This window comes from Trematomus bernacchii, unplaced genomic scaffold (genome assembly GCF_902827165.1).
Source record: "Trematomus bernacchii unplaced genomic scaffold, fTreBer1.1, whole genome shotgun sequence".
Classification (NCBI taxonomy): domain Eukaryota; kingdom Metazoa; phylum Chordata; class Actinopteri; order Perciformes; family Nototheniidae; genus Trematomus; species Trematomus bernacchii.
The window spans coordinates 679,663-697,075 of NW_022987691.1; the positions used below are offsets into that span (position 1 = coordinate 679,663).

At 39.1% G+C, this 17,413-nt stretch overlaps 1 protein-coding gene across 2 annotated transcripts; it reads left to right on the plus strand.

Annotated features, from left to right (window-relative positions):
- Positions 1-1,925: 1,925 nt before the first annotated feature.
- LOC117489102 lies at positions 1,926-15,445 on the plus strand. Of its 2 annotated transcripts, none has more exons than XM_034138343.1 (6): positions 1,926-2,010; positions 9,965-10,023; positions 10,766-10,819; positions 10,988-11,638; positions 11,731-11,790; positions 12,112-15,445. In XM_034138343.1, the coding sequence occupies exons 1-6, from the start codon at positions 1,973-1,975 to the stop codon at positions 14,802-14,804; spliced, it is 3,555 nt and encodes a 1,184-aa protein (XP_033994234.1). In that variant the 5' UTR covers positions 1,926-1,972; the 3' UTR covers positions 14,805-15,445. The 2 variants fall into 2 exon arrangements, with proteins under 2 accessions (XP_033994234.1, XP_033994235.1); XM_034138344.1 differs by having other exon boundaries at positions 1,934-1,978.
- The last annotated feature ends 1,968 nt before the right edge of the window (positions 15,446-17,413 follow it).

The window sequence follows — 17,413 nt, forward strand, 5'->3', positions numbered from 1 at the left end:
GCGCATACATGTCCCCATATAAATCTGAATATATAGTACATACATGTCCCCATATCATTGTGAATATATATTACATATATGTTCCCATATACACCTTAATATATATTACATACATGTCCCCATATAATTGTGAATATATAGTACAAACATGTCCCCATATAAATCTGTATATATAGTACATACATGTCCCCATATAATTGTGAATATATAATACATACATGTCTCCATATACATCTGAATATAGAGTACATACATGTCCCCATATAAATGTTAATATATAGTAAATGTATGTTCACATATATACACAACCAATATATTATATATATTTACATATATTACTCAATATATGGAAAGCGGCAATTACTGATGTATTATCCCATATATTGCAATATATTAACACAATATATTATTCTATATGTCAATATATTGTAATATATTAACACAATATATTATTCTATATATCTTCAATATATTTTGTAGATATGAATAAATATGTTTTTCATGTTGATTATTAATCAGTATCAGTTGGTGTAGCCAACAGCAAGATTTATTTTATTAAATCTTTTGAATTAACCAGTAAATCAGAAAACAAAATAATGCAATATATTGACAGTTAATATATGGGGAAATATATTTTCTTTGCGTAAGGGAGAAGCAGCAGTCACTGCAGAGACCTGTCACTCAAGGTGACCATGCCCTAATTTATGCAAAAGCTTTAAGACCTAATATAACTAAAAGGGGTGCGTTATAAAAAAATGTCACTCCCCAATCCATTGCCATGAAGGTGGAATCTAACTATATCCAGAATATTTTTTGTTGCATCCAGGGGTAGAAACATGTTTATTTCTGCTGTACATTTGGGCATTTTAACATGGGGGTCTATGGAAATTGCTACTTTCTGCAGTCATCGCCTATCGGCCAATAGATGAACTGCAGTTTGTAGCACTTCCTTATGGGCTTCCCGGCTCTGCCCCAGAGTTTTCCGCTTGGGAAAGACGCAGTATATTAACGTTCTCCTGACGAGACCTCAAATCATCTTCGTAATATCTGTCAAACTATAGATCCTACACATCCACTGGACGTAGATTTTAAAAGTACAATATACACTTCGCGCTAGAAATCTAATCAAAAAGCATTTTAATGGCCAAACTATCCAACAATTTAGGATTTTCCAGAGAGGGTTATGTGTGAATAACGACCCTCCAGAGCGTTTGCAGTCAACGGGAGCATCAGCCCATATGCCGCAAATTGTTGTTTCTTACACGACCAGTAGAGGTGCTAAACTTTAAAACGTGACTATAGGTCGTAATAAGCTGCTGAACAATCAACCTATTTGGTCGTTTTTTGGAGGAGGACAGGCTGGTGTGTTCATTGTTATGTCCAGCAGGTGGAGCTCTAACATAATAAAAGGATGTTCTGATGTTCTCTTTTCACATTTGCTCCTAATGATTTTGAAAGCATTTTAAATATAGAAAAACATAATACTTGTAGTTGGTTTAAATATATTGCATAATGATGCCTAAATTACCAGCCACACTGTACATTCCACTACAGTAGGTTTTAATCATAGCCTTAGTTAGTTTTTATATATAATTATTAGTAATGTGACTCTGACTTATCAGAGAATGTGTAAATAAAACTGAGTTTTCACTTGTTTGGTTATTTAAAATCACCTTTGTAAAAAATGAGATGGAAAAAGTTAGATTCCATATTTAATTGATGCGCAACATTTTATTGTAATATACATTTTCTAATCTTTATTTTAAATATTCAACATAAAGCCCAATAAACATAGGCCTACATATCGACATGTGCTAAACAGCTTTAAGCTTCAAGGATGTTGTGCAACCACTAATGGTAAAGAAGACACTAAATCAAACTACGACACAATTACACTTTCGCTATTTCTAGTGTCGTCGAGCAGACCAGTTTTTTTACTTTCGTTTTCGCAGCAGAGCCGAAGCAAGACCGCATGCAGGTCAGTCACCTTAGACAACATTACATCAAAAAGTAAGTACAATAGGTCAAATGACTACACCAGGATGGTAAATGTAGTCGATAGAACAATATAATGTTAATAATAATGTAGTTTTACTGTATACAATATGTAGACGACTGGAACAGCGTGTTAGTGTGCAACTGAAGTTATGACCAGTCATCTTTACGGGAGAGTACATTTATCTATGTGGGAACAATGTAGATTTACTGTATGATAAAGTTCTGCAGCAGCGTGTACTCAGTGTGTTATGAAAGTTATGACCAGTTATCTCTACAGGCTTTCTGAAGCAGAAACAGCCGACACCCATCAGAAAACAAGTGCAGAGGCGCCATTTCAGATATCAGGAAACGAGCAGGCAGACATGTTCTTTCACAGAGTAGAGCTTCAGTACTTTGAACAACGAAAATACATGTTATATCTGTATCAAGAGCTTTAGCTTACACCTTACATTTTACATTTTACATAGGCTGTGTATCTTTTATTTTTAAACATGCAAAGGCTTTTCTGTCAGATGCACAACAATGGCTACAGCCTGGTTACAATCTAAAGTCCCAGACCCTCCAACAGTGCAATATAGGCTACAAGATATTTGAAGTATACTTACAAAGACATATAAATAATAAGGAAGGTTAGCGGTGCAAAAAAAGATGCAAGTGACACAATGGTGCAATTACCGTTCTGGAATAATTAAATCATGTACTGTACATGTGAAATAGAATAAACGGTGTAACAACTATTTAAAAAGATACTGGACATTGGAATAAAACAGTGATAGAAAGATAATAGTAATCATATTATTAATATGCGGTCTTTATGTTATAAAAAGAACAGCTTCGGAGATGTTTCCTTTGTCTGTCAGTTGGATGTCAGGTGACCATTTCCTTTTTAAATTGTGTTTTTGAGATTTTATTTTTCAAACATCTGTTAGTGCAGTTCATACACACCTTTTTAGAACTGGTGGTGCTGCTATGGCAACACTACAGCGGTGTGTGTCAATGTGGTTTATGGTGATCAATGTAAGTTTTACTGTGATTTTCAGTTTTTCATTCTGGCGGAAAGTATTCAATGTTTATAAAATTGGAATTGTATTATGTGATGTTATATAAGTGCTTATAGTTTTTAATTGACTTAGTTGTATTGTTAATAAGCTGTGTCCACCTGACAGAGGGAGCACACACTGAAGAAAAAGGCTGTTGGATTCACATGATTTGAATGTCTACTTAAAACTATTCAATTATGTTAAATACACACAATTATTTTATTTCAAGGAAACATTACATTTCTATGTTAATTTGAATATTTCCTTACCCTATGTTTAATCAACATTACTTTTAAATGTTCATTTTAGGCTTTGAATATGGTCAGTATATTGAATTTGTACCTGTTAAAGCAACATGAATGTTTTGTTTAAACTACATGCTATAGCAGGGGTGGGCAAACTTTTTGGCTCGGGGGCCACTATGAGTTTTAAAATTTGACAGACGGGCCGGGCCAGTAGCAGATCGGTAAAAGAATATTTAGCTGTCCACTCCTCATTATACACTCGGCACTCAATGTTGATTTTTCTTTTCTTTGGTCCACTCATTGTTACAGATGCGGGTTCAAAGGTGAATTATTGCGTCATTGCGTAACCGTTTACGTGCCTTCTTATGACCCACACAGCGTTTACGTCGCTGATTTTCTCGGCAACACCGCTCACAACATCAATAGAGGACTGCGTCGGGTAGTTTTTAATCAGATTTAATCTACCTAGCCTGCTCAAGGTATTCTTACATTATTAAGGTAAAAACAACCTGCATATTGTTGTGGAGAAACCTCTGAAGTTGGGCCGGATGTCTTCGAGATCTTCACAACACTATGTTAACACTTATTTAACCTAAAAAAAAAGAGTCAAAAGAGTTCCATTAGAATAAAGTTTGCTGAAGATTCAACAAAGTACAGTGTTTTGAACATGCTATCTTTATCTGCCAATTCCCTTCCTCACCGAACAGGTGCAAGGATTCCCATAATGAGAACATTCCACAGATGAACAGTTAACGTATGCGTTTCTGAGCACGGATGCTTTCAATGATTAGGGTTGTTATATAATCTGTCCCATACACACCAAACATATCCCACAATATACCACATAAGATTATTTCTGTGCAGAGATATCTTTTATGTTAATAAAGGCATTTTGTACTTATACATGATCCATCCTAATCTCTTATCTACAGCATTTATCAATACATTTTTAAAATAGATAATCAATACAAACGAAAACATTTATTTGAACAACATTAATGTGTTTTTTGAAGAATAAAACAATATTAACAACAGACATAACATCCATAACAGCTTTTGGCTTTTCCCATCATGCATCCTAAACTATAAAAAGAAAATTAACAAATACATTGAAAATAAAACACATTTTTGTATTAAAATGTGTAATGCTTTGCGTATACATTATTGTGACAGAACAAAGTACGGAAGCTTAAAGGAAACTATTCTCCTGAAAAATAAAGGTTCATTGTGCAAAATGGCAAAAAAGGCTTATTTTCTAACCATTATATTTCACAGTGAAGAATTAACTAAAACGGCCAAATCCTAGCAGAATGAAATACATTTTCTTGCAAATCCATTATTTAGATAGGAATGTGCTAATATGAAAGGGCACTTTAATACAAGAAAACAATGGCATTGTTTTGTAAAAATAAATAAAAGTATAATAATGGCCTGGTGCCTCACCACATTTGCAGTAAGGAATGTATAAAAAACAAACCACCCCCACATTTTAATATAGGGGAAAAACTGACATTTTGTAGCAGCTCAATTAGTTGAAATCTTGAAGTTAAATCTGACATCGCACTTTGATGCAAGTGGTAATGTTGGGAACACATGACCCAAGGAAAAACACACATTTCTGAAACATGCAAATAAATACAGCAAAAAGCATGAACAAAGGAAGTGCAAGACAGTTTATACTGAAAGTCCAGTATACATGCTGCTTTAAAAATGATATATTTTCAGTGTAGTCTAGCTATTAAACAAAAAACAGGGCTGTTCACATAATTATGGCTATATACTATGTGGTGTTTCAATAAATATATATTTTAAAGCCCAACAAAAAAAATCAAACGTCAACAATTATTATATTCACCACAAACTCTCACCAGATCTGCTGGGTCCTCATTGAGGTTCACACCAGTGGCGGCCGGCCCATAGGGGCGCTAGGGGCGCCGCCCCACCCCTTCCGCCATTCTAGATTGTCATTAAAAAAACGAACCTGTTTGATAAATGCATGTTTTGTTCAGCCGGATAATATACACTTTTGTAATTTTCTAATCATAAATCTAATCGATATATTTATGATTAGAAAATTATAAAAGTAGGGTAGACATGTGGAGATTATCCGGCTGAACAAAACGTGCATTTATCAAACAGGTTTGTTTTCCACAGATCTTATTTCCAGCTATTTTTCAAAATCCTCTGGAGAAATCCCATTGCTTTTTTGTCGAGGGAACCAGCAGCTTCCTTCCGGGTTTTAGGACGCGTCACTGCACCACTCTGTGAAAACTGAATAGACACACTGCACAAAAGGAATTTTAAGAAAGTAAAAAAAAACTTGTTTCTGAGAAACAATTCTTATTTTTCGTCTAAAAAGTTGAATAATCTTGTTAAGAATGTTTTGCTTAAAGGTGCGGTAGGTACGTTTGAGAAACCGGCTCGAGATACACTTTTTGTTATATTCCATGGAATGCTCTTAACATCCCGATAGCAATGAATATCTGAAGTGCTTTGACAAAAAATCCATAACAAAATGTCATCTGTGGAAGCCGTAGTACTGTAAAAAGCACGACCAATCATTTTAGCCGGCCCGGCTAAAGTAACTGGATGGCCTACCTGCCTGTCAGCCTTCCATCTGTGCACAAACTTATCTCGTGCCCTCATTGGTCATGTGCACGTTCGTGTGTTGGAGGAGGGGCTCTGTAAGGAAGTGGCAGATTTTTTCCAGTTGTGTATTTTCAAATTCTAGCGCACTCGAGCTGGTTTCTCCGAAATTACCTACCCCACCTTTAAGAAAAGTATTCTTACTTTGAGAAAATATATCTTACTTTTTCTTATTAAAAAATGCTATCTTATATTGAGCTAGAATTATTTATTCATTGTTGAGAGCTGTCGACAATGAATAAATATATATGAAATTTAAAATTGGTGTCATTTCATCAGATTCTTAAATTGAGAAGTTGTGTGATGGTTTATTTCTTAAAATAAGAAAAATAAATCTGTTCCATGCCGGGAATTTATGCAAACCAATACTTTAACTTGTCACTGGTTAATTCTATGAACAAATGTAATAGATAAACAGTTAAAATTGTCAGCTAAAATGTATGGATATTCTTTTTTGTACGTTAACAATACAACTAATGCTATTAATACTTACTCAGCGGGGGGTAATGTTAGCATCGGGACGCGCACACAAGTTTCAGTCACACAGTCAACATTTCGCGGAATTTTCTAGTTTTATAAGAGATTCCAAAAAGAAGTGCCCTGGACTGCCTTTTTTCAAAACACAAGACAATATCAAAGAACTGATAATACCGGTTATATATATATATTTAAGCAATAGCTCACGACAGGCCTGAAGTGAGCTATTGCTTTTATAAAACGGTTACCAAGTGTGGCAATATGAAAGAAAAATACACACTCTAATTTAAATAGTTTTTATTAGTAAATAATGATGTTCAAAATAAAATAGTCCCTCCGTTGCCTTCTGCACGAAACATAGTGCGAGGTGGTTGCTATGCAACAACACTAACAGCTAGCGAACATATTAGACAGACAGCGTTGATCCATTATTTGGCTATTTATTTACATTAATGTGTATGTTGCCGTTTATTGTGCACCCACTGAAAAACTGTCCAGCATCAGTAGAGTGGCTTACGAGGTTACGTGTATAGGTTGAGGTTGTTCTAGGCTGTTGCTTGGCGTGGCGAGAATATTGCTCCACTTTCTCCGGCCAGTTGGTCTACCTGCTCTTCACGTAGCTCTGCATGTCGTCGTTTAGGTGCTTTTTTTCTGGAGATAGGCACTGCTCAATCCACTCCTCTATAGTAAGGCCACCCCGGGGGTCGAAGTTAACTTTAAATGTTTCCATCTTAAAGGTCCCATGTCATGGCCATTTCTACTGATCATAATTCCATTGTTGAGGTATACTAAAATAGATTTATAATGTGCAATTTTCCAAACTCACATTGGTTTCTCATACAGCATCTCTGTAAAGTCTGTGTATTCACCGGTATTCACTCTCTGTCCTAAACGGCTTGTTGGAGCTCGCCCCCCCCCTCCCTGTGAGCCCAGTGTGCTCTGATTGGTCACGCGACGTGCAGCTGCTCGTGAGGCTGTGAGCATAGCCGTGGGAACATGTTTCAAATGGGGGGTGCTGTGGGGATGACACCAGGGCTGGTTCTGATCAATTTGCTGCCCTAGGCAAGATTTTAGCAGGCAATGAAACACCTCTACAAAAGATCAATACACTACAAAAAGAGAAACGTATTGATATGGTGAATAAAAAGGCTTCAAATGTATTTAGTATTGTATGAACATGTTTTAATTGGGGGGTGGACCTCACATCCTCTAGGGGGGTATGCCCCCCCGGGATGTTTTTTTTAACATTTTAAAGTAAAATGCTTCAATCTGGTGCACTTTGAGCGCCCAATTACTAGGGATGGGAACGATTAATCGAATATTCGAAATTATTCAGGTATTCGAATATGAGTTATGAATATTTTTATGAATATTTTTTTTTTCTTTTCTTTTTTTGGGAGGGATGCCTAAGTTGATTACATATTATCAAATTTAATAATTCAATGTATACGACAGTGCCATAGCTAAATGTGTTAGGTGACGTCTAAAGGTGTGTTTTGCTCCGCTCACCGGTCCCTCACAGCGGGCAGGTTGCAAATTCCCATCCCTACCAATTACTAGAGACCTGATCTAGGGGGTACAACTCTAAAACACCCACATGAAAAAGATCGGTTTGTATTTTATTAATCAAATAAGTATGTGAACATTTCCAATAACCTACCATAGCCAATAACAAATACATGTAGGCTAACTTCTTTTATTTTTGTGGTTCATTTATATCTTATTTATTTATTTATGCATTTTGTTTAATCTCTCCAGTTTTAAACAATATTTTTGGTTACTGTCCTATAGTATACATTGGAATGATTTCAAACCTGTTTTTATTTATCCTAATAATTATAAAGGAGTGCCTTGGAAATATTTGTTTACATAAATTGTGACCAAACCGTTTGAGACCCACTGAGATAACTTAGACTAAAGTGAACTATCTAATCACTCAGAGTCCTTTACCTCACTGAGCCTCTCAGTCTGACAGGAGAGCTCTCCCTCCACATTATTGTAGAAACAGCTTCTTATATCCGTTAGCGCAGCAGAAGCTAACAACAATCCCCGCCGGTACCGGTGCGCCCCCCACCCCCTCTCTCTCCCTCACTTTGGCTGTGAGCTGCGGGCGCCTGATAAGCCCCCATCCCCCACTTTCATCACTTACAGCGCCCATCGTACAGGGCAAATGGAAAATGTAACCGGGGTGAAAAGGGTGTTATCTTTACTTAATTATGAATGTTGTTACATCAAGGCTGAAAATTCTTTTTTTTTTGGTATTATATTTGTGTTTAATCTTGTGGAAGTGCAGATCCCCTGTCCTCCACCAGGGGGTGCTGCAGCACCCTCAGCACCCCTACTTCCCACGGCCCTGGCTGTGAGCCTCACGAGCAGTGAGGAGCTGCTGTAAGGAGCAGACAGGGCTTCCGTGTCGGCGAAACAAATACAGCGAGTACAAGCGAAACTCATCCTGAGCACACACAAACACTCACAGCCGAAGTAAAAACAATAAGTGTGGCTTGATATTGAGTAAGAAAAAGGTTTATAACGCTGTGAGCATGGGTCTGCGGAGAGCATGGGTCTGCGGAGAGCATTTCTCCACGATCCCAACGTAGTAGTCCGAAAAACGTTTACCCATTTAACAATCGTGGTAGATACCTTGTTTGTTTTAAACATCATAAATACACAAACAACAATGAATACTTACAGGTTGTGTACCTGAACTCCCGCTGGTCCAAACAAAGTAGGAACAGCATCGTTCTTCAGTACGCTGTACATATCCGGCATGAATCGCTGAAAGGTTTGGGAAGCTTTGTTTCGTGAAAGGCTGGCAGAGGGTGCGGCCATAGCTCTGGTCGTGGCTACTGGGTATCCCTACGTAGCGATACCCAGGAAGTAAACAATGGAAAATGAGAAATCTCCAACGAGGCGTTTTGGGGAGGTATTTTCTGTGTTAGAGTTTTACTCCCTACAGGGTGTACTTTGAGGGTTTTGACACTGCACACCGTTTACATGCATAACAACCTTCATAACACACAAGGGGACGGGTGATAACCAGAAAAGCATGACATGGGACCTTTAAGCCTTGTTAGTTAGTTAGTTTCGTAACGGACGTAATGTAACAGTTGTAGCTGTTTCTCAGACGCGGAGGGATACTGACTTGTGAAAAGTAGCTACAATTCTACCCGTGATATACGCTCATTATATCATGGCTAAGAACCAATCAGATTGCTTGATTTGGTGTGGTGTGTGTGTGTGTGTGTGTGTGTGTGGTGTGTGTGTGTGTGTGTGTGTGTGTGTGTGTTGTGTGTGTGTGTGTGTGTGGTGTGTGTGTGTGTGTGTGTGTGTGTGTGTGTGTGTGTGTGTGTGTGTGTGTGTGTGTGGTGTGTGGTGTGTGTGTGTGTGTGTGTGTGTGTGTGTGTGTGTGTGTGGTGTGTGTGTGTGGTGTGTGTGTGTGTGTGGTGTGTGTGTGTGTGTGTGTGTGTGTGTGTGTGTGTGTGTGTGAATGAAGCATGAATGAAGCAGTTTTCTTTTATTTAATTTAGATTATTTAAAATGTAATTCTTCTTCCTTTAGCTTCTCGTCCTCAGGAAAGCTGTTTTCAGAAGAGCACAGTATGGCGACTGCAAAATCAGGTGAGTCCAGTCAGATATGTCCACTCTGGATTCAAGACTGTCTCTGTCCATGAATATAAATTAGGTGTCACCCCAAATAAACATTATGTAATAAAGAAATGCATCACAGCTACTTAGCTGTCTGGTTCAAGGGTAAATGGACTGTACTTAATGTATAGCGCTTTATCAGGCATTTACGACCCTTCAAAGCGCTTTATCTACAAGTCTTCACCCATTCACACCTAATTCATCCAGAGCAGTGCCACTTTCTCTGGGGAACTAACACATGCCATCGGGAGCTACTCAGGGTTAAGTATCTTGCCCCGATCCGTTGACATCTTGACTGCACAGGCTGGGATCTAACCCACAACATTCTTGTTCAGTATTTTGTAGGTAAAATCAGTTTTTAGTAACTAAACCCCTTAGCAGATTCAAAGAGAGGCTGAAAACAGCTATTCTAAGAAGGCAGTCTGAGAAGAATAAAGGATTTTTTTTAACATTACAGCATGTTAAAATATTCTAGTAGTCTCAAGAATATTTAAATAAACCTGAAAAGGTGTAAATATGTGACCTAAAGAAATGCATCGCAGCTGCTTGGCTGCCCTAGGTTCACTTTCTGGGTTTCTTCTCTTTTTTTGTTGATGTTGTGTTCTGGTAGGTCTGGGTGTCTGTTTCCTATCTTGTTCAAGATTGTAGACCACTGTACTGTCTATTTTAAGTTACATGTAATAAATAATCAAATTCTGTCTCTTTCCAATAACAGAACATCCATATCCTCTAAAGCGCCGGAGAAGCTTTCAGTGGCTGCCACCCAACAGTGAGTAAAACTGAGCTGTGTTACTCTGCTTTAAGAACACCTGAGTGTTCAGTATTTTGTAGGTAAAATCTGCTGTTAGTAACCCTTAGGTTACACAGCAATGAAACTATACATTAATACATGGAAGTCTGCACATAGTCACCATTTCTAATTCTTTGTTTCTCACAGTGTCTGAGCTGAGGGTTGTTCTGCTGGGGAACAGCTGGTGTGAGAGGAGTTCAGTGGGGAACTTCATACTGGGAGAGACTATGTTCAACACTGAGGTAGAACCAGACCACTGTCAGAGAGTCAGTGGAGAGATGGAGGGGAACAAAGTAGTTGTGATCAACACCCCAGATCTGCTGCACGCCAACATCTCTGAAAACAAACTGACAAAACATCTGGAAGACTTTGTTAGGCTCTCTGATCCTGGACCTCATGTGTTCCTGCTGGTTCTACAGCCTGAAGACTTCACTGAGGGACACAAACGGAGACTCTGCAGAGTCCTGGAACTCTTCAGTGATCAGTCATTTGATCATTCACTGATGCTGATATCACCATCCAGAGAGGAGGGTTCAGGTTTAATGGAACAAGACATGGAACAACCCCCATTACAAGACATGATCAGAAAATGTAGATACAGATACTTGAAGTGGAAGAACCTTCAACTTCCAGAGCTGTTAACACGTTTGGGTCAAACTGCAAAGGAGAACAACGGAGAGCCTGTGAGCTGTGATGTGTTTGAGGACACCACATCTGCTTTACCTGGTGATCATCTAAGTCAAAAACCAAAGGAAATATGGCATCCCCTCACCCTCACCGAAGCTGTTAAAGCTGCTGGTATGTGAAGGACAATGAAAAGTTGTTCATTTAAATCAGACGTGATAACATTTGAATATTAAGCTGTAAATTAATGATGTTCCCTTTCACAGGGCTGCGTGCGGTTAAGATAATCACTGCACCATTCCAATGGTCAAACCCTGTGACTGACAGTAAGTAAATTCGTCCCAGTGCTATTTATGTATTTGTAGCATCCTTTCTTCAGTATTAACAAATCCCACAACACAATTTATTTTTCTAGCCCTTCAGGGAAAAGAAACACTAAGATTCAATTAAATAATCCACAATAAATATGAGTTAACTACTGTTTCCTGCAGTGGGTATACTGAGTTTTTGTAAAACCCGTTTCATAAATTGGCTGCAGCGGCTAAACCAGAACTCTGGCTCATCCAGGAAATTATTGGAGATAATGTGAGTGTATTTTAATTCTCTTAATGAGTTAATGTAATTGAATTCTTCTATCTGTATTACAGCATCTGCATTCAGAATTGTGCTGTTGGGAAAAAGCGGAGACAAAAAGCAAAGAATCTGTAACTTTATAACCGAGGGCAAAGGTGTTAGTTTCCCAAAAAACATCTCAAGCACACAATGTGGGACAACCCATGGAAAGTGGAAAGGAAAACAATTAACAGTTCTGAAAACTGCAGACATGTTCAGTCTTTGTGAAGAGAGCACGAGAAGAGAGGTGAAGAGCTGTGTGAGTCTTTGTCCTCCTGGACCCAATGTCCTTCTGCTGTTAGTGAATCCTTCTGATTTCACTGAAGAGAACAGACTAACACTGAAGTTCATCCTGAGTCTGTTTGGTCCAGAAGCTTTTAAACACTCAATGGTCATCATCACACACAAAGACAATGAGACGTTCATAGTGAATCAGCTGCTTGAAGACTGTGGAGGAAGACTCTACAACATGGTTGAACAGAGCCGTGATTCATTGATGGAGAAGATTGAGAAGATAGTGCATGGAAACAAAGGAACGTTCCTTGCCTTCACTGAAGACATCAAACCAGCTTTGAACCTGGTTCTGTATGGGAGGACAGGAGCAGGGAAGACTTCAGCAGCCAAGGCCATTTTAGGTCAGGCAGAGTTTCCTTCAGTCTCCAACTCCTCAGAGTGTGTTAAACATCAGGGAGAGGTGTGTGGACGCCGGGTTTCCCTGGTGCAGCTGCCTGCTTTGTGTGGAAAACCTCAGCAGGAGGTGATGGAGGAATCATTCAGGTGTGTCTCCCTCTGTGATCCTGAGGGCGTCCATGCCTTCATCCTGGTCCTACCTGTGGGTCCCCTCACTGATGAAGACAAGGGAGAGTTAGAGACCATCCAGAACACATTCAGCTCTCAAGTCAACAACTTCACCTTGATTCTGTTCACTGTGGAGTCAGATCCTACAGCTCCAGCTGTTGTTAACTTTCTAAAGGAGAACACGGACCTCAAGGAGCTCCGTCAGAGATGTGGAGGAAGACATGTTGTTCTCAACATCGAGAACCAGCAGCAGATCCCAGAGCTGTTGGATGCTGTGGAAGAGATGAGAGGTAAAGGATCTAGGTGCTTCACAAAGGACATATTCACCAAGGCTCAGATGGAGAAGGTGGTAGAACTTAAAGCTGAACTGCAGGACGTTAAAAAGAAAAGTGAGATGGGAGATGTTGAAGAAAGTCAGACCAGAGAGTGTCTCAGGGTGGTGCTGATTGGGAAGACTGGCAGTGGGAAGAGTGCAACTGGAAACACTATTTTGGGCAAAAAACCTTTTACATCGACTTCAAGCACAGAGTCAGTGACCAAGTTTTGCAAAAAAGAAACAGGAGAGATTGATGGACGACCTGTCGCTGTGGTGGACACCCCCGGTCTGTTTGACACGACACTGTCCAATAATGATGTTCAACAGGAGATGGTGAAATGCATCAGCATGTTGTCTCCTGGACCTCATGTGTTCTTACTGGTGCTGCAGATCGGCCGAATTACACAAGAGGAAAAAGACTCTGTGGAACTGATCAAGAAATGTTTTGGCAAGAGATCTGGAGATTTCATCATCGTCATATTCACCAGAGGAGACGATCTGGATGACGAAAAGATTGAGAATTTCATAGAACGGTCCGGTATGTTTTTGAAAAAACTGATAAATGACTGTGGAGGGAGATACCAGGTCTTCAACAACAAAGCTCCGACAAACCGCATGCAAGTCACAGAGCTGATGGAGAAGACCAACAAAATGCTGAAAGAAAATGGCGGCAGCTGCTTCACCTCAGAGATGTTCCAAGAGGCCGAGGCGGCCATACAGAAGGAAGTCGAGAAGATCCTGAAGGAGAAGGAAGAAGAGATGCAGAGAGAGAGGGAGGAGCTGCAAAGAAAACACGAGGAGGAAATGGAAGAAGTGAAGAGAAGAACGGAACAGGAGAGAGATGACATTCAGCAGGAGAGAGACAAACAGCTTCAAGAGATGGACGAAAAAATCCACAAGGAACGAGAGGAGAGAAGGAGGGAAGAGGAACTGAGAATAAAAGAGGACATGGAGAAGAAAAGGCAGGATGACATTACAAAAAAGGAATGGGAGGAAAAACTTGAAGGAGAGTTAGAGGACAAAAAAGAAGAGATGAGAAAGCAGAAAGAAGACTGGGAGAAGGAGAGAGGAGAATGGTGGGAAAAACAACGTCAAGAAAATGAAAAGAGACGACAAGAGGAGCAAACAAGACAAGACGAATACGATCAGGAAAGAGAACAACTTGAAATGAAAAGAAGAGAAGAAGATCAAAAGAGAAGTGAACAGAAGGAGAAGGAGAGACAGGAATTACTGGGAAAACATGAGAAAGAAAAGGAGGAGATGAAAAATAAATATGAAGAGGAGGCCAGAAAACAAGCTGAAGAATTCAACGAGTTCAAACAGGAATACTCCAAGGACTATGCCGCCTTGGAGGAGAAGCACATGGAGCAAATAGAGGACCTGAAGGAAGAGCATGAAGAACAAAAGAAACAGTCCCAACTGCTACAAGATCTTTCCAGACACAAAGAAAAAGACCTTGAAGAAAAATTACAGAGCATGGAGAAAACTGAAACACAATCGCAAGAGACAAAAAAGAGTCTTGCAAAAGATATAAAAGAAATGGAGGAAAAACATGAAAAAGAAGTACAAGTACTAAACAAAAAATACGACGACAAATGGTGTGTCATCGCCTGATCTTCCCACTGCCTCATGCTCATCATGATGATACCAGATGGAACATCATGTCAACTTCATTCAACAGCAGGTTTCTGGATGATACTTCTCAACAGGGTCCAATCAGGAGACTAAGAAATACAAAACCAATTGTGACATTTTCACCTTGTAAATATTTTTAAATGACGATTGCAAAGTTTCCAAACAGTTTTAGTTTTTTTTGAAGCCCCGAAAATGTTTTTACTGATTGCAAATGTTAGCTTTAAAAACAACTTTTTACTTTGTTTATCTGTTGTAATATTCTTCTGGACACTGTATGTGAGCACTCAATATATATTGAGTTTGTGTCCAAACTCATTTTATCCCTGTGTAAAAAGTACTGGCTTTTAGCTGCAATAATCGTCACAGTAAAGCTGCGTTCACACCGGATGCGATGCGGTTTTTGGGGGCAGCGCGATTACATGTAAAGTCAATGCAAAGACGCGGTGCGAATTAAGCGGTTGACGCGAATGCCGCAGCGCGATTGAGGCGATTGAAGGGGGCCGCGACAACCGCTCGAGTTACATTTGTTCAACTCGAGCGTCAAATTCGCTTGACGCGTTCTCGCGGTAGCCAATCCGCGGTGAGGATCAAATCAAATCAGATCAAGTTTTATTTATAAAGCACATAAAAGCGATTTTTGGTCGAGCCAAAGTGCTGTACATGTAATAAAAACACATTACTACAATCACAATAAAAGACAATAAATTACAACAGATATATATAATTTTAAAAACACAAGGAAAAGTCAGGAGTCATGCTCCGCTCTAACTAGAAGGCCGGAGAGAAAAAGTGTGTTTTTAGTGTAGGTTTAAAAAACCCTAGGGTCTGGGCCGACCTCACATGGAGGGGCAGAGTGTTCCAGAGCCTAGGGCCAGCTGCTGCGAAGGCTCGGTGCCCTCGGGTTTTAAGCCTGGTCTTGGGCACTATCAGCAGCAGCTGGTCAGCAGACCTTAAAGCTCTGGCTGGGGTGTAGCGCTGGAGGAGTTCGGCTATATAGGCCGGAGCCAGCCCATTTAGTGCTTTAAAAACAAATAAAAGGATCTCAGCCTGCCGTCACTGACGTTGAAACAGAAAACCAAAACATCAGCCGTTAGCTGTTAGCACTCAGAGCTCACAGCTCCCCATATATTTTCAGAAACTGGACGAAAGTTAAACAAGTACAAACCACAGACTGTCAGTGTCATGGTGAATACAGTCGCTGGTTTATTTATGTCTGTAGGCCGTTGTTGTGAGTGTGGACGGTCGGAGCATAACGGCTTAGCCTGATCGATCCATTCTCCATTCAGAAAACTCGCATTTTAAAAGGTGTTTCCCCTGCCGTCTGTCTGCAGACTTGTCAAAGCATTAATTCATGGTTTTTACTAACCGGTATCAGTATGTTGTTACTTCGGCATCATTTTGAAACGTGTATTACAATTAAATCACGGTAAAATATATTCATTTAATATTCCATATGTCATATATTTATGTATATATATATTTGTATATATAATATCTACATGTATATTTTCATATATATAATATCTACATGTATATTTTCTATTTCAACATGTACATGTACATTTCAACATGTACATGTACATTTTCACAATAACATATAGTGGGAATGCTGATACAGCATTCCCACTATATGTTATTCTACGGACACATTTTGTATTATTCCGCCGGAATTTTGCACCTCTTCTCCTCCTGCATTGAACATCGCAGAAACTCCGTTCAAACATCAACACGTTCAGCTCGGTCGGGAATCGATGGCTATTACTTTTCTCATTCATAACTTTCATAATTCCAGAGATACATCCCATAATACATCACATTTTTAACATCGAAGTCAATGGAGAAATTCTTCAGACTTCAACAAATCTTCATGCGACTTCAACTGCTAACTGTTCATTCATACTTTCATTCAGAAACCTCATTCCAACTTTAAAATGTTACACATCTTTCTGACATTATTCGTGTAACACAACTTTTAAATCTGATTCTTACTTTTAGAGATATTAAACATTGTTCAGACCTTAGTAAAGAGGCTTTCTTCAGATTTTAACATTAACTAGAGTGCGTGATGTCACAGCTAGAGGGTAGGAAATCTTGAAATGTGCCTTCATATTTATTTTTAAAACTGCCATAATTCCCAAACCTTACATTCCTGAGACATACTTTTTCATGACAAACGTAGGAAAACATCTCGTAGCTTGAAAAAGGACAAATAATTAAGCAAAAATAATTAAACAAAATGCCTCTTGAGGGCATGAACTTTCAACATGTCTCCATTAACACCCATTGTAATTTCAGGCTGATATTTCCTCACAGCAGCAGCCGCACACCTTTACAACTGCCAAAAAGGCCACATTATTAACCCGAAAGTACACAAAAATTACACTTCAGATACTCGACTTCCTTGACATGCTTCACGTTTTGAAATTTCACAGATATCTGTTATGGTTCTTCCACAAAACGTTCACATGTAAGAGGTTTATCTCTCATTCAGAACAATGCAAACCTTTGATCTCTACAGAGCTCGTTAGCTCAACTATAAACACCTGTGTAATGGAACACGATGATGTCATCACTCCAACTGACAGCAG